Raw genomic sequence first — 23179 nt, 5'->3', positions numbered from 1 at the left:
AACAGGAGAGGCAAGGTTTGAGCAGGTTTTCATTTCTACATAAGAAGTTCTTCCACTGACGATACTAACCAAAATTAATCAATTACTAGTTCCAAGGCTCTTGGTGCAAAGACATTTATAGTTAGTTTCTAACTTTGTTCTCACCATTGTAAAGGGTACAGTCTGTAAAGGACAAGTCATCAATTCCAATGTCGCCACAGAAATCATCTCCCACAGTACCTTCCACCAAGATCTAGGGAAACAATTATGAAACCGTTTGTCAGAATACAGTTGACTTTCACTTCTCATTAGATATTTAATATCAACTGATAAAAGACCCATTTACTATGTTTCACAATTTTAGAATGATCTTAAATTTGAAAGAGACTAATCATTATCAATGCTCTCTAATGTTCACATTAATCATAGTGAACTATGATTATAGTTGGTTATATATTGTGACAAAATGATGGCAAGATGTTGTAATGAGTGGCACATTATGATTAGCTCTTGTTACTGTAAAAACATTAATCACAGTTAATTATTTTTATAAGAATCCCTCTACACTGAAAATAGATGCAGAGATATACTATAGCAAATTTAAAAAATGGACACATATTTTACTTAAATTTCATCAAAATAGCAGATACTTTATACATTTACTTCTCATTATTGCCAAAATATGAAATAGGATAGGTTAGTATTCAGAATACACAGGTGAGAGAGGTTAGTTTTTTTCCTTTGTGGCTGATTGAGAACTGTCAAACACTGCTTGTGACATCACAACTAATACAATTACAAGGACACAATCAGTTTCAATTTTCTTAATCTAAACTTTTTAAAAACCCCACGAACTGTTTCTTATAGTGCTCCTTTAAAATAATATCTTTTAAAATATTATATGGCTTTCCTGTTTCCCTGCTGGATATTTATCAGGGTTTGAGCTGGTTGAAAAATGAGAACTTTTTTTTCATTAAAAAAAATCAGTGTTCTTTACCTCCCCCCAAAACAAGATTTCTAGATCAGCCTCATTTTAATGACTCAATACCTCCTCTGGGATCCCTAAAAATTCCACCATGTCTTTCAAGCTACAGTCCCTCTGCTGACCTGATGGTTCAAATCATACAGAAGATGCTTCCCATGAGTTACTGGATCAATTACTATGTAACATATCCTTTACCACACTTACTGTTCTGGTTTCCTCACCCTATACAGGGAAACCTAATAACCTGAGTATACCAAGAAAAAAACATTGTGAAATAATGTGCACATAGCAATGTGTTTCCACAAATCCCATGAAATTCTGGTTAAAAACTCAGGTACAATACTCAGCACATGACATTAGAGCTCAACACCAAATGCATACAAAGAAATCAAGTGTAAGTTATAAAAAAGGTGCCACACTATTACTAAAGCATAATGATTTGCAATAGTGTGTAAAATTGCAAAACAGAACATTTATTTATAAAAATTAATGAACAATAATTCCAAATAAAGTCAGCAAAGATACATGGTAATTGTGCGGAACTAAGAGTCTTGATTAAATGTCAGTAGTATTGAAAAAGCATCCTGGAATCAAATGCCATCTCAAAAAATATATACTTGGCTCTTGTTTTTTTGGTCCTATGGTTAATTAACTCTTCTAAAACATATTCAGTTTCCAAAATCAGCACTGACTCTCAAGTAGGGAGGACAAGAAAATAAGAACAGCCATACTGAGTCAGACCAAAGGTCCATCTAGCCTAGTATTCTGTCTGCCAACAGTGGCCAATGCCAGATGACCCAAAGGGAGTGAACAGAACAGGTAATCATCAAATGATCCCTCTCCTGTCATCCATTTCCAGCCCAGAGGCTAGGGACACCATTTCTACCCATCCTGGCTAACAGCCAGAGATGAACCTAAAATGTATCTAGATTTTTTGAACCCTGTAAAAGTCATGGTCACCACAAGAACTCTGGCAAGGAGTTTCACAGGTTTACTGTGCATTGCCTGAAGAAAAGCTTCCTTTTGTTTGGTTTAAATCTGCTACCTATTTAAAAACAGCAAAGAAAAAAGAATGGTGGGTGTTTGTTTTTAATAAGAGAACATCTATGAGAGAGAAACCTTAATGTTGATGCAAAATAATGATAATTAAATTATAATTTATTCTTATAATATTAGGTCATAACTTGTCTGTGTCTTTACAGAATTCTATAGGATACATACAGTTCTGCTATGCCCACAATGCATGGAGACTATAACATTATTTTATAGTTTGGGCTACTTAATGTTATTTAATCAGATAGTCAAAATAATTTCAAAATACTTCTTTCTGTTACATGGTTAAAAGTCTCATGTGTCAAAGGCAGGTGAAACCTTCTCAGTCACGAAACTAGGTTTACTAAATTCAAGTACATTTATGAAGACTCTGAATACAGCTTTTATGACTACTACATTTTTTTTTATTCTATACTATTTCCCTTTTAGACTGTGTTTTAAAGAATTTATTGGTTATCGCAGATTGTGCTTTGTATAAATTACTTGATAGAATTTTTAATTGCTGGTTGTAAATACTATAAACAATAGGCCATACATCTAAGGAGAACTGGGAGAAAAAAATGATAACAGACAATAAATTGCCTTTATGAAAAAACAGAACACCACTCTGATGTAAAATATCATTTGGCACAGATATGATTTTTATCTAAAACAACAGACTTTGAAAATATTTACGTCCTGACTTTGAAAAAAAATGCAAGCTTAGGGAAGTATTGGAGAAGTTACCAGAAGCCATAAAGCAGAAAAGTGGACTTTACTACCCAGGACTGGCCCCAGGGGTTTTGGTGCTCTAGGTGAACTATGACTTTGACACATCTCTCTTCCTCCCCTACACACACATTCAAATTAGAGAAAAAAATGAGAAGCCCAGATTTAAGTTTTACCTTTATTTACTTGGCATTCAAAATGAACAATGCAAAAATAAAAGTAAACCTTTTTATTGATTTTTTTCTACTTTTCATTAATCCTAGCACAATTATACTACACAGGGCAAACCAATAGCTGACACACTCAAATTTCAACTGTTGTGAGTTGTACACAATAATTTTGGTCAGCCTGTAAAAAGTTGCATTTCAAGGTGCAACTGTCTTCCTTCAAAAGGAACTGATTTTTGGGAAGCTATGAAAATCTCTATTCCTTGATACTAAATGAAGTCTGTTTTTGAATTGTAACCCTTTTGCACAGGGCCATCGATTTGTGTGAACATTTAGAACTTTTTTTTCATGATTTTGCTCTCAGAAATAGGGCAGTGTAGGAATTCCGACTCCCCCTACAGCATCGCCTGTTGTCGATTTTGGGGAATTGGCTCTGACGGCAGCGGCACTATTCTATTTGCGTCACTGTCCTCCGACAGTGCCCACACAGCCTGGGCTTTACCCCTTCCGGGGATAGTTTGGGGAGTCCGAGCATGGACGGAATAGTCTGGTGCCCCCTTGATCCGCACACTTATCGTCGCCCCCTATGACGTACTTTTCTCGCCGGTCCCCAGCGGCACATGTCTAAAATGCCCCTTGGTTGCGCTCTCAGGCATTTCTTTCTTAGCTACTCCGGGAGTGGGTGAAGGGTAGAGAGGAGAGGGGGGGCCCAGGCCCACCCTCACTTCCGGACCCCAGCCCAGGGCCCTAAAGGACACGGACCGATTTTGGTCCGGGTCCGGCTGATAGGGGCATCCTTCCAAAACCTGCCAATCTGCGGGGTTCTTATATGACCCCGCCCTGGGCTACTTCCTCTCCATTCGGTCTTCCCTCCCCTGCTGCTGGCTTACCCGGCCCTCCGCGGGCCAGCCGCTCGTCGCTCCGGATGACCTTCTGGACCCCGTTGCTCCACGGGTGTCCGCGATGTCCTGCCTTCCACGGCCGCTGGTGCGTGCCCTCACCCGTCCTCCAGGGTCAAAGGCTCCAATCTCTGGTGTTTGTCTTCCCGCCGCATCCTCCCCCCTCCACACAGCCCGAGGCGGCGTTTAAAGCTCCTGCCACATCCAGCGCCGGAGGGGGACGTCATCCTGACGTCACCGGCTAGCTCCGTCCCTTCCGCAGAGTCTGTGCCACAGCCGCCACACCTGAGGCTGCCAGCTGGTCTGCGGCGCGGGTACACCCAGCACAATGCCAGCGTGCACTTCCCTGCCGCCCGAATAGGGCACTTGCCACAGGGGCTTTAGTGTGGGGTTCCGGGGCCCCGTCACAGGCAGTAAGTCGTTTGAGACAAAGTTTTTAATGCTATTTCATATTCTTTCGAGATGGTGGCCAATCCAACAAGTCTCTCTTCCAGCAAAAAAGAAAAAGATATGTCTATCAATTTTAACTTTGAAAAGCTATGCTCCACTCTAGCAACAGAAACTGGAAGAATGAAGGGAATGTGAAGAGCCATAAAGATATTGGGAAAGCTGTTGGTGAGTTTGTGTTCAGAAATAAACTTCAATACCTCTTGAAGTGTAACATGTCTTGGAAGTTGTTGTGAAATAGCCTTCAGTTGACTGGACAAATCTACTGCATCAATATCTTTTGAATTTCTATATTGTAATGCCAGTTCTACCTTCTAGCAATGTTCTAATGTCTGTTTGGAAGTCTTATTTTGCAAACTATGCACATCATTGAGGAAACCAAATATTGAATCAAGCTGCTGTATCTGCTCAAATTGTTCTTTAACTGACTGGATTGTAGTAACTAGGATCGAAAAGTAAAAATGTTTTACTTTGAATTTTTGTTTTGGAACCTGAACTTACTCATCTTTGCCTCATATGTGAACTGTTGCTTCTTTCTCTGGATACATGCTGGTTCTGGTTCAAAGTCTGTTGGTATTTCCAAATTCCTAAGCAAGCTTAAAAGAATCAAGTCTTTTCTAACAATTCATCACTCCTGCATTCCTCCAGAAACTTCTTGATCTATTGCAGCTGTTGTATAGCAGAATGTATGTTGAAGTCCGTTGCTTGAAGTTTCTTAATGGTAAGCTTAATGTCAAACAAGATATCATATCACAAAATGAGTGAAATGACAAATTTGAACTTCCAAAGCCATTTGCAAGAGCTTCTCTGGCTGCACATGCCATATTGCCAGATGATCCTGATTAGGGCAGTATCATCAGAAATTTAAATTACTTCATCAGAGACATTTCCAAGCACATACCAAAGAGGCTTCAAAGCATAAATTCAACTCTTCCATCTTGATTAATTCAATGGTTTCAGAGTTAGAGAATGCACATGGGCAAATGACCTTCTTCTATATGCGTTGCACTAGGTCAAAGAAACTATTTGCTGCCAAACAGCATCTGGCAGCATCACTGACAACCAAATTCAGGGAATGTGCACTGCAAGAAACAAAATATGCATAAGGATTTGTTTATATTATTCTCCTTTGTACACCATTGTCTTTACTCTTCATATTACAGGCAGTCTCCGGGTTACGTACAAGATAGGGACTATAGGTTTGTTCTTAAGTTGAATTTGTATGCAAGTCGGAACTGGCTTCAGATTCAGCCGCTGCTGCTGAAACTGACCAGGGGCTGACTACAGGAAGCTGGAGGCAGAATTGCTCTGCCCCCAGCTTCCTGGAATCAGCCACTGATCAGTTTCAACAGCGGCTGAATCTCGAGCCTGGGACAGAACAGCTGGGCTGCTAGGTAGGTCCCTGAAGGACCAACCCGGCAGCACCCCAGCTGCTCTACCCCAGGGTCCACAACAAAAGCCTGGTCTGCTGGGGGGGGGCGCACTAGGAGCACCAGAGGCACCGGGAGCAAAGCGGCAGTGGTGGCGGGGTGCTGCGCCTCTGAGGCTTTGCTCTGTCGAGGTGGCGGGACCACTGCGCTCTGGGCGGTCCCGCTGCCTGCGAGCTCTGGGGCGAGAAAGCCCCATTCGTAAGTGCGGATCCGACGTAAGTCAGATCCGCGTAACTCGGGGACTGCCTGTACTCTGTCATAGCTTTGGCCATGTAGGTTTTCAATAGATAAGGACATCCCTTCGAGCTCCCATGGAATATATTCAGTCATAAAAGCACCATAAAAGCTTCTTCAATGGTACAAATGCCCCCAAAATATTCCTTTGTGATCCCTTATCCTCAAGTGGAGGTTTTGATGCATCTACAAAGCAAATAATCATTGTTATCTGTTTGATATGACTTGTACCTGGTGTACACTCCAGAGTCATTGAAATGTATTTTGCAGAATGGGCAGCTTCTAAGATTTTCTCTTTAATGGCATTTTCTAGGAATTGAATCAGTTTATTCCACAGAGTTTTTCCAAAGTAATCATGATGAGTTTTATGGTCACTTATTTTATGCAGGAGCTTCCTTCATGATTGGATCAATCAAAGCTAAGTATTCAATAAATGTTAACACATTTCTATTACCTGAACTATATAATTTTTCATTTGTTCAATGGAATACTAGGTTTTGGCCCCTAAAAACACTCACTAAAGCAACCTGATGCTCCAATATTTCACTCCAGTTTTCTTCTTCTCTCTTGATTACATGCAGGTTTTCTTAATCAATTGTTTTCTTCGCTCATAGTTCAAGTTCTTTCCAATTTTATAAATTTTCCAAAAGTTCAGGGCCTTTTTCATGAAAATACAGCATTGAAGATAAGTTTTTCCACATCTTTAAACTGTTTTCAGTACACGGGGTACCAATTGCATGACTGCTAAACAGCTTGCAGCAAAAGTAAAACCCAGAATCTTTAGACACTTAATATTGCAACCACTGGGAAAAACTATGTATCACTTTAAAGACTAACAAGATGGTTTAATAGGTGATGAGCTTTCATGGGTCAGACCCACTTCCTCAGATCATATTCTGAAAGAGAATTGGCATGACCATATATACCAAAGGAATACAAGGAAAAAAGTGAACACATTATTAAACTGACAAATCAGATTTAGAACAGAAGATGGGGCGAGGGAGAGGAAGGAAGGGAATAGCTGTTTATAAGTCAATGAATGGCTAATTGGGGTGATATGTGGGGAAGCTGTCTTTATAATGTGTAAGGTAATTAGCATCATTGTTAAGGCCCATTCATAAAGTGTCAAATTTAAGCATGAATGAAAGTTCTGAAATTTCTCTCTGTAATCTGGTGTTACAGAGAGAAACTTCAGAACTTTCATTCATGCTTAAATTTGACACTTTACAAATGGGCCTTAACAATGATGCTAATTACCTTACACATTATAAAGACAGCTTCCCCACTTATCACCCCTGATTAGCTATACCTTGACTTATAAACAGCTATTCCTTCCCTCCCTCTCCCTCGCCCCACCTTCTGTTCTAAATCTGATTTGTCAGTTTAATCATAGAATCATAGAACCATAGAGCTAGAAGAGACCTCTGAAGGACATCAAGTCCAGCCCCCAGCCCAAGGCAGGACCAATCCCATTGAAATCAACCCGGCCAGGGCTTTGTCAAGCCGAGACTTAAACACTTCTAGGGATGGAGACTCCAATACTTCCCTAGCTAACCCATTCCAGTAATTCACCACCCTCTTAGTGAAATATTTTTTCCTAATATCCAGTCTAGACCTCTCCCACCACAACTTGAGACCATTGTTCCTTGTTCTGCCATCTATCACTACTGTGAACAGCCTTTTTCCATCCTCTTTGGAACCTCCCTTAAGGAAGTTGAAGGCTGCTATCAAATCCCCCCTTACTTTTCTCTTCTGCAGAATAAATAGACCCAACTCCCTCAGCCTCTCCTCGTAGGTCATATGCTCCAGCCTCCTAACCATTTTGGTCACCCTCCGCTGGACTCTCTCCAATGCATCCACATCCTTCCTGTAATTGGAGGCCCAGAACTGGACACAATATTCCAGATACAGCCTCAACAGAGCCGAATAAAGAGGAATAATCACATCTCTGGATCGACTGGTAATGGTCCTCTTAATTCAACCTAATATGCCATTAGCCTTCTTGGCTACAAGGACACACTGTTGACTCATACCCAGCTTCTCATCCACTGTAATCCCCAGGTCCTTTTCTGCAGAACTGATATTTAGCAATACAGTCCCCAGCCTGTAACAATGCTTGGGATTCTTCTGTCCCAAGTGTAGGACTCTACATTTGCTCTTGTTGAACCTCATCAGATTTCTTTGTCTCAAGCCTCCAATTTGTCTAAGTCACTCTGGACTCTATCCCTGCCCTCCAGCGTATCTACCTCTTCCCCTAGCTCAGTGTCATCCACAAACTTGCTGAGGGTGCAATCCATCCCCTCATTGAGGTCATTAATAAAGATGCTGAACAAAACCGGTTCCAGAACCGAACCTTGGGGCACTCCGCTAGAAGGTGACTGCCATCCTGACATCGAGCCATTAATAATGTGTTCACCTTTTTCCTTGTATTCCTCTGGTATATATGGTCATGCCAATTCTCTTTCAGAATATGATCTGAGGAAGAAGGTCTGACCCACGAAAGCTCATCACCTATTAAACCATCTTGTTAGTCTTTAAAGTGCTACATAGTCTGATCTTGCTAAAACAAAAGGAAAAACTAACTTGGCTACCTCTCTACTACTATTGCAACCACTGTTGTTTATTTGTTTCCTATTGGAGAGTTTCAGGGACAACCCACCAACCTGAAGCATATTCTCACCAGCAACTATACATCGCACCATAGTAACTCTAATTCAGGAATCAATCCATGCAACAAACCTCGGTGCCAACTCTGCTCACATATATACACCAGCAACACCATCACAGGACCTAACCAGATCAGCCACACCATCACTGGTTCATTCTCCTGCACATCTACCAACGTAATATACTCCATAATGTGCCAACAATGCCCCTCTGCTATATACACTTCCAGATCAGCTACTAGAAGTGGACTTCATCCTCCCTGATTGGATTCACCTCATTATCTCTAGCCTGATTCTGGCCTGCATATTTATACCTGCCTCTGGAAATTTCCACTACATGCATCTGACGAAGTGGGTCTTTGCCCACAAAAGCTTATGCTCCAACACTTTTGTGAGTCTATAAAGTGCCACAGGACTCCTCGCTGCTTTTGCAGATTCAGACGAACACAGCTACCCCTCTGATACTAATACAGATTTAGTACACTAACTCAGCTGCAACAACCAGGATACTGAGGACCAAGCCAACTCTCCTTCCATATCCTGTTCACTTGAATAAGAAGGTGAATAACGGTCTTTTGAAAGCTGCACTCATTATCTATGACTTTGCTCACCCTTGACTCCTGCATCAGTGAGGGCAGGACAATGCATAATCCTACCTACAGTCTACATGAAAATTGCAAAGCTAATAGCCACTAAGACATCATGTCACTGTAAACAACATTAAATTGAGACAATGTTTATCACTTATACAGTGCTTGACATGTTTAAAGCTCTGTGCAAACATTAAATAATTAGTGCTGCTTCGATTCCTATGATGCATATGGTTGACAACATCACAGAGTGATAATAAAAAGAACAGGTACAAAAATAGATAGCAATTTATTTATGGAACAATGGCCCTGTAGACAAAACAAATGTTGAGATGCAAGAGGACCCACATTTGTGATTTCTCAATGACTAATGTGCTACATGCTGTTCTTGTGAAATTGATTAAAATGTGCATGAAATTAAAAAAACAGCATTCTTTTGAAGAGACTATTAATTAATCCAGCATAATATGTGCCTAAAATGAAAACCTGTAGTAAAAACAAGAGAATTAATGCAAGAAAAGTCTCCTGTCCTTTCAGTGAGTAGCCTTACTTTTTCCCATAACACACACAGACACACACAAAATGAAATCCTAAATCCCCATTCTTTTGTTTTCCCTTTAACTTAAAATGGAGTCCATATTACATCCCAGTCAGCATTCCTTTGTGCTAGGAGTATATATACAAAGCAGTGTGACAGGACAAACTAGGATAGCCATTTTTAGTAAATACCATACAAGTAACTTGCCAATACTCCAAATTCACTTCTGTTAAATTTTAATCCTATTAGTCACATGCACAACATTTACATTATAACTTAACAGTTTTTTCTATAAATCAATCTGACAGCTTTCTTTGATAGGATATCAATCCTTGTGGATAAGGGAGAAGTGGTGGACATGGTATACCTACCTTTTAATGAGGCATTTGACACCTCATTCTACGAGAAATAATGCCAAATTCAAAACAGCTATTTTGAAATAAGTGATGGGTAGACACTTATTTTGAAATAGGGGGCCTCCAACCTTCCTGGTGGCCACTCCAGCCTCAACCAAGAACATTCCTCTCCCTCCCCCCTCCCCAGAACCCTTAAAGGGGTTGACTCTGGCCACAGTGCCTGTGCCAGCTCCAAGCCTGCCAGCCCAGAGCCAGCAGTCACTGCCCCTGACCCAGTGACTCCAAAACATGAGCCAGCAAGCCACTGGCAGCCAGCCCTCCACTGCTCCCCAGGAGCAGTCTGCCAGCTCCCAGGAGCCTGCCAGAGCCCAGAGAAGATGGGCACCTTCCAGGTCCAGGGTGGAGATCAGGGACCTTATTCAGGGATGCCCCCAACGTCCACGATCTCTGCACTAGATGGAGGAACACGGCCGTCTATGGCAGGATTGCTGCCAGTCTGGCCACCAAAGGCCACACGCGAACCCAGGAGCAGGTTTGCATGAAAATCAAGTTGGTCCAGCGAGACCTCCACCCTGAGCTTCATAAGAACATAAGGGCCGTACTGGGTCAGACCAAAGGTCCATCTAGCCCAGTAGCCTGTCTTCCAAAAGTGGCCAGCACCAAGTGCCCCAGAGAGGGTGGACCGAAAACAATGATCAAGCGATTTGTCTCCTGCCATCCCTCTCCAGCCTCTGACAAACATTTCTATCCCCTGGCTAATAGCCTTTTATGGACCTAATCTCCATGAAATTATCTAGCTTCTCTTTAAACTCTGTTATAGTCCTAGCCTTCACAGCCTCCTCTGGCAAGGAGTTCCACAGGTTAACAACATGCTCTTTGAAGAACTTTCTTTTATTAGTTTTAAACCTGCTACCCATTAACTTCATTTGGTGTCCTCTAGTTCTTCTATTATGGGAACTAATAAATAACTTTTCTTTATTTGCCCTCTCAACACCACTCATGATTTTATATACCTCCCCCCCCCCCCAGTTTTGTTAAATAAAGAGAGTTTGTGTTCATGAAAATACGTGTATTTTATTTGACATCAGGGAGGGAAGTTAGGGAGGGGTAAGTGGAAGGATGTGAGGGAGGAATGAGGCACAAGCCCCCAGTGGGTCACACCAGAGAGGCTCTTAATGCTCCTCAGGGTGGAAGCTCCCCCAGAGGGTCTCCTGGATACTGACAGTCACCCCATGGACCTCCTGGATGGCAGCCTGCAAAAAGTGCAGCCAGGCTCACAGCAACACATCCAAGAGAAGCACCAGAGTGCCCAGGGGCAGCTCTGGCTCCATGTTGCAGAGTGCTGTGGTATCCCAAGTGAGGGAAACCAGAGCACGCAGAAACAAAATGCTTTGCTGTCCCTCATCGAGGTAAACAAGCAAGGAGGGAAACCTGAGAACTGGTTGTCCAGGGGGAGAGGGTCCCTTTAAGCACAGACCTCAGATAGCCTCAGGCAGCAGCCACACACGGTAAGCCCTGACCTGGTGACATACCAGAACTGGTCCTGGCCAGCCTTAAATGAGATTCAGAGTCCACTCAGTGTGGATGCACTATTTCGAAATAGCAAAACACTATTTTGAAATGCATTTTGTGTATAGATGCAGTATTTCAAAATAAGCTATTTATATAAAAGGTAACCAGAACATCAGGTTACCTATTTCGAAATAACTAGCGGAGTGCTTATTTCGAATCTGGTAAACCTCATTCTACGAGAAATAATGCCAAATTCAAAACAGCTATTTTGAAATAAGTGCTGTGTAGACACTTATTTTGAAATAGGGGGCCTCCAGCCTTCGAGGGTGCCCTGGTGGCCACTCCAGCCTCAACCAAGAACACTTCTCTTCCTCCCACTCTCTCCAGAGCCCTTAAAGGGGTAAACTCTGGCCACAGTGCCTGGGAAGGCTGGAGGCCCCCTATTTCGAAATAAGTGTCTACACAGCACTTATTTCAAAATAGCTAATTCGAACTAGTTTTTAAGTCTAGATGCACTAATTCAAATTAGCTTAGTTCGAATTAACTAATTTGAACTAAGTTAGTTCAAATTAGTGCTGTAGTATAGGCATACCCTCAGTGACTATTAGAAAGGTTACTTTTGCATAAAACACAATTCAAACGAATCACTTAAAACAACATAGAATGCATAGGTGTTTGGGGAAGTATCTACTAGACATGTTAATTCAATTTTGCCGTGAGGTAAACCACATGAGTTCAGACAAGTTTCCCAGCGTAGTTTTAACTCATTCTCTATAGGCTTTCTAAAACAACAGCTGTTCAAAGCATGAGGTTGTTTTAAGTAGAACTGTATATTTAAAAGTGGAAACAGGGTCACTGTCTCATCTTGTTTTGTACTATATAGCTGAGTGTATGTGAAACTTTTCTAAAATCCACTTTTAAATTAATTTGCCATATGAAACGCTGGAAACTGAATATGCTATTATAAAACAATCTCCAGGGAACTTATCTACCATGAAGCTCATTTCACATCTCACTTATTATTTGAGTGACGATAAATACATTCTGATTTCTCCAGCTCTAAGGGCTGCACAGATCCAGATTAAATGAAGGGTATATATGTAACAGGTACTTGCCAAAAGGCAGGTCTAAGGATACTCTCCAGTGAGGTGGGAGCCTCAGTTTGAAGTTGCTGCTCCAGAATGAGGATTTATCTGAGAACTCCTACATCCAAGGTGAATGCCTTAGGTTGTGAGGAAGGCACCACTACCACCCTGCCTCTATTTGGGTTATTCTAGCCCTTCATTTCCTTTGTTTTTCTTAAAATATCTCAAATAAAACATTTAGATTCAGGTTGAACCATTTTTCCTAACTTTTTCAAAATTCTAGAAATAAATAAGTTTTTGTTTTACCTGACAGAATGAAAAAGGTCAGTTATTCACACAGCTCTTTTTTTGTTTTGTTTTAGATCAGTGCCAGAGTGCTCATGCCCACAATGCCCAAAATATAGTCCAGATTATAGAAGTTATTTCTTATCCTATTGTATTTGTGCTATCAGGAATATAGTGGAATAGAAGAATGCTGGTGCCAACAAACTATTTATACAAAGCTCTATGAATAAGTAAGTGTCAAATGACATGTCTAACTGATAATGATTTCTGCATATTTAACTTGGAGGAAACACTCAATTTGGTAACATAATTAAAACTCCATACATGTATAGCTTTGAAATGTTTTGCGTAGACTCAACTTTATAAAGATTTACAGAGGACTTCTGCAACCAGATTTTAAATAAAAAAAGTATAATGCTCCTTTTAGGACTGCTTAACTATATAATTCTGGAATGGTAAATATGGAAAGACGTTAAAAAAATCTTCTAACATTGTGACCCTAAAATCATCCCAATGGAAGGAGGCGAGGCTTTCCTTGTAATCTGGTAGTTTCAATTGCCCTACCAGTTGAATGTACTCAAACCCATATGCCAGAGAAGATGTCACTTGAGATAGCAATAGAAAGCTAATAACACACTGATTATTAATATAAGGTAAATTTAAATTCTTTGGAAATTATGCTCTTAAAGTATGCCTGATGGGCAAGGCTACACTTAATCCATGCTAGACAAAGAAATTTGATTCTGCTATCAGGAAGGTATTTTTAAGGTACATTAAGAGACTGTTAGAATGCAATTTATATAGAAGGTAACCAGAACATCAGGTCAACAAGGAAGGAAATAAATACTAAACATCACAGCAGGAGGAGAAGATTTAAGGACAGATCAATTTCCATTTTAGCAAACAAAAGCTAAAATGGGGGGGAGAAACCAGCGTGAATTTCCTTCACCAGAAGACTCTGTGCTGCCTTACTCAAAGATTGAATGAACTTTACATAGGGTGGGGAATAACCTTCAGAAGACTCAATTTCTAAGGTTCATTGTACTATAAAGAGAGGGGAAGAGAACCCCAGGTTATTTGCTATCTAAATCACAAAGGGGCCAAACACTTTGGATTTTGTAGGAGACTCTGAACTTGTAGGGCGTTATACAAGGGGAAAAAACCCTTCGAGGAGCAATTTTAGAGGCTTTGGTTTTGAGAATTTGACATTCATGTACATTACATAGGTTATTATTTATGTTTAGTTAATGAATGCCATATATGAAATCAAGCATTAAGATCTGATGGCTGTTCAGTAGACTTTGCGAAATCAGATGGTGATCTTTGTGCAGCAATTAGTGGGCATGCATAAACATAACAAAATCACAATCAGTTATTATAACTGGCTATCCAACAGCTCAAGAAAGGAAAGAACCTCTTAGCCACAGAGAAGCTAGTTCAGGTTGAACCCAACAGTGTGAAGAAGCTGGCATTGCATGTGCCTCTCCTATATCTAGCTTTATCCTGAAGATAAAGAGGGCTTCAATTTCCAGAAGATTTCAAGCCAAAGATTTTCACCAGCACATTTTGATCAGTTGACCAAAACCCAGCAGTGGGAATGAAGGCTCATGACTCATTCTAGCTCACCCAACATTTATAAAGGGAGCATGATGGAGATAAAAGAACAGTTATTAATTAAAGTAATTATAATCGCCTAACTGTTACTTAGTACTTCCTCCATACCTAGCTGTAGGCACCTGGCATCTCCCAAATATGTGGATACTATTTAGCTTTTTGGAGTAGATGCCATATTTTTACACTGCATGTGTACAATGCTTAACATAGTGCCTCTAAGCAACAAAACAACAAAAGAGCAGAAGCAGCTGGAGCTCCATTTTCTAAGTCACAATAGTTGTCTTCAAGTTCAAGCTACTGACTCCAATATCTTAGCATGAATCTACAACTAATTCTATGGGTAAAACCACTTTAAAAAGGAGTGACTGCCAATAAATCATTTTAAGACTGAGCTAATTGGCTAAGTAACTGAAAAACTGTATAATGAAGGTCAAACTTATTTTTAAATAAACAACAAGATGACAAATTAGATAAGATCTCAATAAGCATGATAAAATGGAGATGAAATAATGCATTTTAATCCAATATTTCAAAATGAATGAAATTGACTTTACAAATCAATTTAATTTTTCATTAGATTGTTTCTAGTACTAAATATAAGACCAATTCTTCATTTTAACACTGTACAGAAAATAAAGAGGATGAATATAGGAGCTAGATAAAAATAATATTTCTCCCCAATCTGAATAGTCATTTGCAAAAGTGAAGTTTTGCTGATCCCATCACAGACCATGCATATTATATTGTGGAGCTTGATATAACTTTTGAAACCATCTTAGTGTCCATTTTTCTTTTTCATTCCAAGTAGTCTAAAAATACAAGGATGATAATACCAAGATTTCATTGAAACTGATCCAACTCTCCCTTTCTTGGACTCTTCAAAGAAAAAAACAATATCAAGTATATCCCAACAGACTCCTTTTTATGTGAAGACTTCAACATTATTTTCTCTCTAAATTGATACAATATGAAGACTACAATTTTTCACTTTCTGTGTACCCTGCAGTAGATAAGCTGCATGAAAATTGGCAGCACAATAGTTGCAGCATATTGTGTCCGCAAGGGAAAGGAAGGAAGCTCTCATGTTTCTCAGTATTATTTCCCGCCAGCTGATCTAGGAATTGTGTTAACTGACTCTGAAATCAATTCTGAGTCTTCTCCTCATCCAGAATTGGATGGTTAGCTCTCTTGGGTTGTGGGATTTAAACTTAGGGATCCTTTAGGAGTCTAGGACATAAAACCCACAGAGAGAAGGAAGCCATGGATATAATATATATGGACTGTTCCAGTCTTGCAGATGCCAAGACTGAGAATTCACATCATATTTCACAAAACAAAATGAGACAAAATTATATGATTGTAATTTTAAAAAATTACTTTAAAATTTTTCTCTGCACCAGTTAGTAATTATCTTTTCTAACTCCTGGAGGATAGGGGAGGTCCCAGAGGGCTGGAGATGAGGCCACATAGTACTTATCTTTAAAAGGGGAAACAAAGAGAACTCAGGGAATTAGCGACTAGTTTACCTATTTTTGTTATGTGGAAAGATACTGGTACCTATGCCTCAGGTGCTTGCAAATTGATTGTTTAATTATTAATCAATTTGCAAGAACCTGGAGCATAGAACATAGCAAGTATTTAGCACTTACTGGCAGCTAGTTTCCACCTCTCCCCCTGCCCCAGCACTTTCAGTCAACTGTCAATCCCTTTCCTTTCCTCCCATTGTCTCCCACCTCCTGTGATCAGATGCTCTGCAACATGCAGGAGGTGGGGAAGGAGAAGTGGTGAGTGAGCAGAACTTGAAAAGGTGGGGGCAAAATGGGAGACAGGTACGGTGTAGGCTTTATCACTATGAGTCTTGGAGGAAGTCAGTGCCTGTGAACTGGTGGGATAATAGGGATTATGGAATAGCCAGTATGGATTTCTGAAGAACAAATCATGTCAAATCAACCTAATTTTCTTCTTTGGCAGGGTTGCTGGGCTAATGACATGATATTCCTTGATTTTAGTAAGAATTTTGACATTCCGATGTGCTATTCTCATAAGCAAACTAAGGAAATGTTGTCTAGATGAAATTACTGGAAGGCCGGTGCATACTAGTTGAAAACTGTACTCGAAGGGTAGTTATCAACGGTTCAGTGTGACATTCAGAGGACATATCTAGTTAGGTTCTACATTATTCACTATTTTAATTACTTTGAACAAAAGCTTATGTGTTCATCTCTGAGGAACATCTACATTGCACTGCTATTTCAGGATACCTCCGGTATCCGGAAATAGATACCCAGCAACTTAACAAGCCACTCATTATTTAGAAATATTTTTTGAAATAACGGGCACACTATTTCAACATCCCTGTAACCCTCGCTCCATGAGAATTAAAGGATGCCTCGAAATAGTGCGTTATTTTGAAACCCCCATCTTCTCCAAGCTCATGATCAGAAGCCGATTCCCACAGACCAGGACACAGCCGCTCAAAGCAGCAGCAGATCCTGCCGAATAATAGTTGCAAATTCTGTAGATATATCTTCACTGCTAAAAAGATCAACACCCCTCACAAAAGACCTTCCAAGACCCATCTGTCCTACATGTGCCTACACCTCATTCAATTCACTAAATGCCCTGAGAACAACTATGGGTGAACTCAGATAATTGCTATTCTCTCAAATGAGCTCTCACAAGAAAATGATAAAAGACAAAACCACCATCCCTCTAGTGGATGAACATTTTTTACAAAGCAATCACTCTCAGTCCTCATCTTCAAAGGAATTCTTTACAACTCTTTCAAAAGACGGGTTGGGGTGATTAAATTCATAATTTTGATAGATGCTAAATGTCACAGACTGAACAGAGATGCTGGATTTATGGCTTATTACCATAATTTGTATCCCATTAACTCCTCTTTTTGTCCTATGGCTACAGTGATGTTAATGGGCCACTTCACCTTGAGTGCTTCCTTATAATGTGTGTGCTAAACTATCTGTTCCACTTTGTCTTTACTTATAACACTCTGAGTATCTTCCTTAGGTTGAGAAAGAGCCCTGTGTAGCTTGAAAATCTCTCTCACCAGCAGAAGTTGGCCCAATAAAAGTTATTACCTCTACCACTTCATCTCTGGAAAAATGAACATATTACTCTTGGATTTTTCCATTTTATTACAAGGAAACAATAATGAAATGTAAGTCTGTAACTGTCTCAAGGAAAGTTGGGCAGGACCCAGTTTTTCCTTCCAGGGAAAATTTCTAAGAATTCAAAAAATGTTCCCCTCTCAAATCTGAATGAAATGTCAAAATCTGAGAAACTGACAAGCTGAACAACAGTTTCAGTCTAGGTCAATCTGAATGTTTTCATCTCTTTACATTTAAAACTTTTTTTACTGTAATTAACTTCACATTTCAAAATTAAAATATTCATGTTTTATGTTTTCAAGGACTGGTTCACACACATAAATAACCTTTTTAAATTTGAAATAATGGACTGTAAACATGGTGAATACGATTGTGACATCTGTCACAATCAGAATTCCTTGAAGGCTCAGAAAGCAGAATGCTTGAGCACTATATTTGTACACTTTGCCTACTCACAAGAATGGGGTAAACAGGCAAGGCAGAGAGAGAGCACAATATGCAATCATAGGCACCTGAATTATGCAGTATCCCTGTGAGTTGAAAAGCAATGAGTCAGCACTCAACAGATGTTGAAGTAAACGAAATGTTTCTGGATACAGAGACCAGGTTTTTGAAGGAATATTTTTATAATAAATGAAGTTTGAGGTCTTTAAACTGTTTTGTAATAAATCACTGTTTCACAGACTATGTCTACATATAAATGATGCCAAAATTTCACCATACAATAAATAAAAGAAAAGGTTACTTACCTTGTAACTATTCTTCTTCAAGATGTGTTGCTCACGTCCATTCCAGTTAGGTGTGTGTGTGCCGCGTGCACAGTGTTCCGGAGCTTTTTCTCCTAGCAGTATCCATAGGGCCAGCATGGGGAGCCCCCTGGAGTGGCACCAGAATATCGGTGCATACCCCTGCTAGCCCTTCACCCCCTCAGTTCCTTCTTGCCTACTGTCTTCGACAAAGGGGAGGTGGGTGGGAATGGAATGGACATGAGCAATACATCTCGAAGAACAACAGTTACAAGGTAAGTAACCTTTTCTTCTTCTTTGAGTGTTTGCTCATGTCCATTCTAGTTAGGTGATTCCCAAGCCACATCTCTGGCAGTGGGGTCAGAAAGTAACAGTGTCTATTTGTCCACAGATTGCAACACCGCCCTGCCCACTGATGTGTTTTCCTTAGTGTGCTGCGTGATCATATAGTGGTCTGAAAAGGTATGGACGGATGACCATGTGGCTGCCTGAGCCAAGAATGTCACTGATGCCGCCTGCACCCTTGTGGAGTATGCCTTGATTGGGAGAGGGTCTTTGCCCACCCTGGGTAACATTCTCTAATACAGGAGGTGATCCAAGATGACAGGCACTGTGCCAAAATGGGAGATCCCTTCATTCTCTCTGTGAAAGAAATAAAAAGCTGTACCGATTAATGAAAGTTCTTTGTCCTTTCAATGTAAAAGGCTATGGCTCTCCTCACATTGAGGCAGTGCAAACTCTGCTCTCTGGCTGATGTCTGAGGCTTAGGAAAAAACACAGGTAGGAAAATGTCCTGTGATATATTTGGAAATGGGAAACTACTGTGGGAAGGAAAGCCGGATGAGATCGTAGCCAGACTTTATCTTTGAAGAAGACTGTGTATGGTGGCTCCGAGGTCAGCGGCCTGAGCTCTGATACCCTCCTAACCGAGGTTATTGCCACCAAGAATGCTACCTTCCACGGCAGGTGCTTTAACGAGCAATTGGCCAGAGGTTCAAATGGGGGTCACATGAGCCCCCTAAGTACCACATTGAGGTCCCATGGTGGGACCGGGGAGGCGTATGCATGGCAATAGTCTGTCAATCCCTTTTAGAAGCCTCTTTAACATGTGATTGGTAAAAACTGATCTCCCGCCCTCACCATGGTGGAAGGCCATGATTGCTGCAAGGTACACCCTCAGGGAGGAAGTAGCCAGTCCCTGGTTTCTGAGATACAAAATATAGTCCAGAATCAGCAGGATACCAGCTGTGGTCGGCTCAGTTCTCCTTCTCAGAGACCGTGCCAAAAATTTCCTCCATTTGGCTTTATACAGGGCTTGCATGGAAGGTTTCCTCCTTTCCAGTAGCACTTTTTGGACCTCCGTAGAACAGCCCTATTCTAATGTGAATAGCCACCCAGGTACCTGTGTGATCAGGTCAGGTACTAGAGGCAAATGTACTGGTTCCCAAATTGACAGCTGCCAAAGGTTGGAGTACCAGTGTTTCCTCGGCCACATTGGCGCTATCATGATCACTCTTGCCCTGAACTGCCTGATCCTGAGGAAGGTATCTTGGATCAGTGAGAAAGGGGGGAATGCATACAGGAGCTGGAATGGCCAGGACATGTGGAGAACATTGCCCCTTGACCCCATGCCCTGACCCAACAGGGAGCGGAAGCTCTGGCACTGGGCATTGCCCTCTGATGCAAACAGGTCCAGAAGGGGATAGCCCCAGTTTTGGAAGACTTCTTCTAGAACATCCCATCTGATTGTCCACTTTGTGGACTTGAAAGGACTGACTGAGTTTGTCCACTAGAGTGTTGCTGGAACCGGGAAGATAGGTGGCCTGCAGATGGAAACCCCGGGAATGCAGGTTTCCCACAGTCATAGGGCCTCCCTGCACAGGAGAGAGGACCAGGCTCCCCCCTGCCTGTTGATATAGAACATGGTCGTGGTGTTGTCAGTCAGAACCTCCACTACCCTGTTCTTCAGGTAGGGCAGGAATGCCTGGCATGACAGTCTGACTGCCCTGAGCTCTTTCACATTTATATGCAGCTTCAGCGCTTCCGGTGACCACAACCCCTGTGTCCAGAGAGTCCCTAGATGGGCTCTTCACCCGGCATCTGATGTGTCTGTCACTAGTTGTATTGACGGGACTTGTTTGGTGAAAGGCATCCCTGCACATACTACGTCCTCCTGCATCCACCAGTTCAAGGATTGCAGGATCCTTTCTGGGATCGTGACTATCATGTCCAAAGGATGTCATAGTGGGTTGTGTACTGAGCGGAGCCAGCCCTGCCGCGGCCGAAGCCTGAGCCTGGCATGGGTTACTACATATGTACAGGCCACCATACGTCCCATAAGTCGCATTCAGTTGTGGGCCGTGGTCAAGGGCGATTTGTGGAGGTCCATGATCATTGCTTGCATGATCTGAAATCTGTGCATGGGAAGAGAAGCCCTCTTCAATATAGAGTCCAGGTTGGCTCCCACAAACTCTATCACCTTCATAGGTAGAGCGGTGGATTTTTCCTTGTTTACTATGAGGCTCAATTCGAGGAACAATCATCTGGCATCCGCGATGTGGCTCAGCACTTGCTCGTTTGATGGTCCCCATATCAACCAATCATCCATGATGGAAGATGCATATTCCCTGGCATCTCATAAAGGCCTCAATTGCTGCCATGCACTTCGTGAACATCCTCAGCGCCGTGGATAGGCTGAAGGGGAGTGCTGTGAACTGGAAGTGTTCTGAGCTCACCACAAATCTCAGGAACCTTCTGTGTGCCAGTGCAATGGAGACATGGAAGTAGGCATCTTTCAAATCAAGGGCTGTGTACCAATTCCCCTTTTGTAGGGAAGGGATAATGGAAGAAAGGGTGAGCATTCTGAACTTTGTCTTTTTTATGAACGCGTTTAGAGCTCTCAGGTCTAGAATGGGGCGGAGACCTCCCTTTGCCTTCGGGATTAGGAAATATCTGGAATAGAAGCCCTTGCCTCTGAATTCCGGAGGGACCAGCTCCATTGCCCTGACGAGGAGAAGTTTTGTCACCTCTTCCCTTAGCAGGGATTCGTGAGATGGGTCCCTGAAGAGGGATGGGTAGGGAGGAGGGTAGAGGTTGGAGTAGACATAAAGGGGATAGAGTATCCCTTCACTACCAGACTCGGGACCCACTGGTCCAAAGTTATATTTGACAATCACTGGTTGAAATGGGAGAGCTGGAAAACAAAAAGGGTTTGGAGTGGTGCGCTATCCTCGACTGTGCCTTCAAAAGGGTGGCTTAGCCTGGTGACCCTGGGACATGGTCAGATCCCTGTCGTGCTCAGATCTAGCTGCCCAATGTCTGCCTCAGGGTTGTTCATGGCGACTACTACCATGGCTCCGCCTCCTCCCCTTATCTGTACCAAAGCCTTGAAGGAAAGGCCTCAGAGCGGACTTAGGGTTTAGAGGCCTCCTTAAAGGCCCAGTGTATGAATCCCCAGGGACCTTAGGGTCGCTCTTGAGTCCTTCAGGCTGTGCAACTTATCATCCATTTGCTCAAACAAAAGACCCCCTCCTTCAAAGGGGAGGTCTTGCAGGGTCATCTGCACCTCAGGAGGAATTACAGATACTTGTAGCCATGCGTTTCTCCTCATTACAACGGCCGCAGCCATTGTTCTGGCTGCTGAGTCCGCGGAGTCCAGGGATGCCTGCAGGGTGGTATGGGCATCTTACCCTCCTTGGTCAGGGCCATAAACTCCTGACTGGAGTCCTGAGGCAGGCAGTCCCTGAATTTGTCCATGACCAACCACGTATTAAACGTGTACCGCCCCACCATAGCCTGCTGGTTAGTGATACGTAGTTGCAACCCTCCCATGGTATAAGTTTTCCTGCCCAACAAGTCTAGTCTTTTAGGCTCTTTCACTTTAGGGGTGGGCTCTGGCGCTCCCTCTGTCCTGCTGCTTGGACCACTATAGAGCCTGGGCGAGGGTGTGAAAAGAGATATTCATGCCCCGTTTGGGGAATAAAATAACGCCTCTCTACCCCTTTCTGCATGGGAGGAATGGAGGCTGGGGTTAGCCACACCGTCTTTGACAGTTTCTCCACCATCCTGTTGAGAGGTAACGCCACCCTTACAGGGGTACTGGCAGTGAAGATGTCCACCATCGGGTCAACGTCTTGTTGGACTTCCTCAACCTTTACTGTCAGGGTTCATAGCCAGCCTCCTCAGTAGCGCCTGATGCACTCTCGCATCCATGGCCAGGAAGCGAGGGGGCCGGGTCCCCCAGGGACTCATCAGGGGACAATGATGACGAGTCTCTCAAGACTGGATCGGCTCCCAGTGACTCATTGTCCTGGTGGCTTGCCTGCACAGATACCGGCTGCTGTACGATGGATCGATGGCCTACTTCTAGGGTGCTCGTGTCGGTCACTTCTGTGGGCCTAGATGTTGATGCCAACGATGACTTTTCGGATTCCAAAGCTGGGGCACGATGAAGCGGTGTTGCCGACAGAAGGTACCCCCTTTCTCGATGACCCTGATACCGATGCTCAAGGGGTGGTCCCTGGGCCTGATGGTATGCCCAGGGTGTCCAGAAAGGCCATTGCTATGGTGGCCAGGCATACATATGGGGTCCAGTCCATTGTGAGGTTCCATGTTGGGACTGGGAGTGGTGTCTGGACCTCGACCTGTGGGTGTTGGAATTGGCCAGCGAGTAGGGACTGGTGCCCCTAATGGCACCACTGTCTAAGCTCTCACCGGTGCCGCTGACAATACAGATGCCGGTGCCACCATCATGCTCG

The 23179-nt window shown here is 42.4% G+C and overlaps 1 protein-coding gene across 1 annotated transcript in view; it reads right to left on the bottom strand.

The window, feature by feature from the left end:
• MALRD1 (MAM and LDL receptor class A domain containing 1) overlaps positions 1 to 23179 on the bottom strand; it is a 439697-nt gene that overhangs the window by 307493 nt on the left and 109025 nt on the right. Inside the window, exon 19 of the mRNA XM_075922485.1 lies at positions 145 to 232. Within this exon, the coding sequence (XP_075778600.1) occupies positions 145 to 232 (88 nt within the window). The remainder of the gene's footprint in view (positions 1 to 144; positions 233 to 23179) is intronic.

This window comes from Pelodiscus sinensis, chromosome 2, assembly GCF_049634645.1.
Source record: "Pelodiscus sinensis isolate JC-2024 chromosome 2, ASM4963464v1, whole genome shotgun sequence".
Classification (NCBI taxonomy): Eukaryota; Metazoa; Chordata; order Testudines; family Trionychidae; genus Pelodiscus; species Pelodiscus sinensis.
Note: the sequence above shows the minus strand (reverse complement) of the source record. Positions and strands in the feature narration are given on the sequence as shown.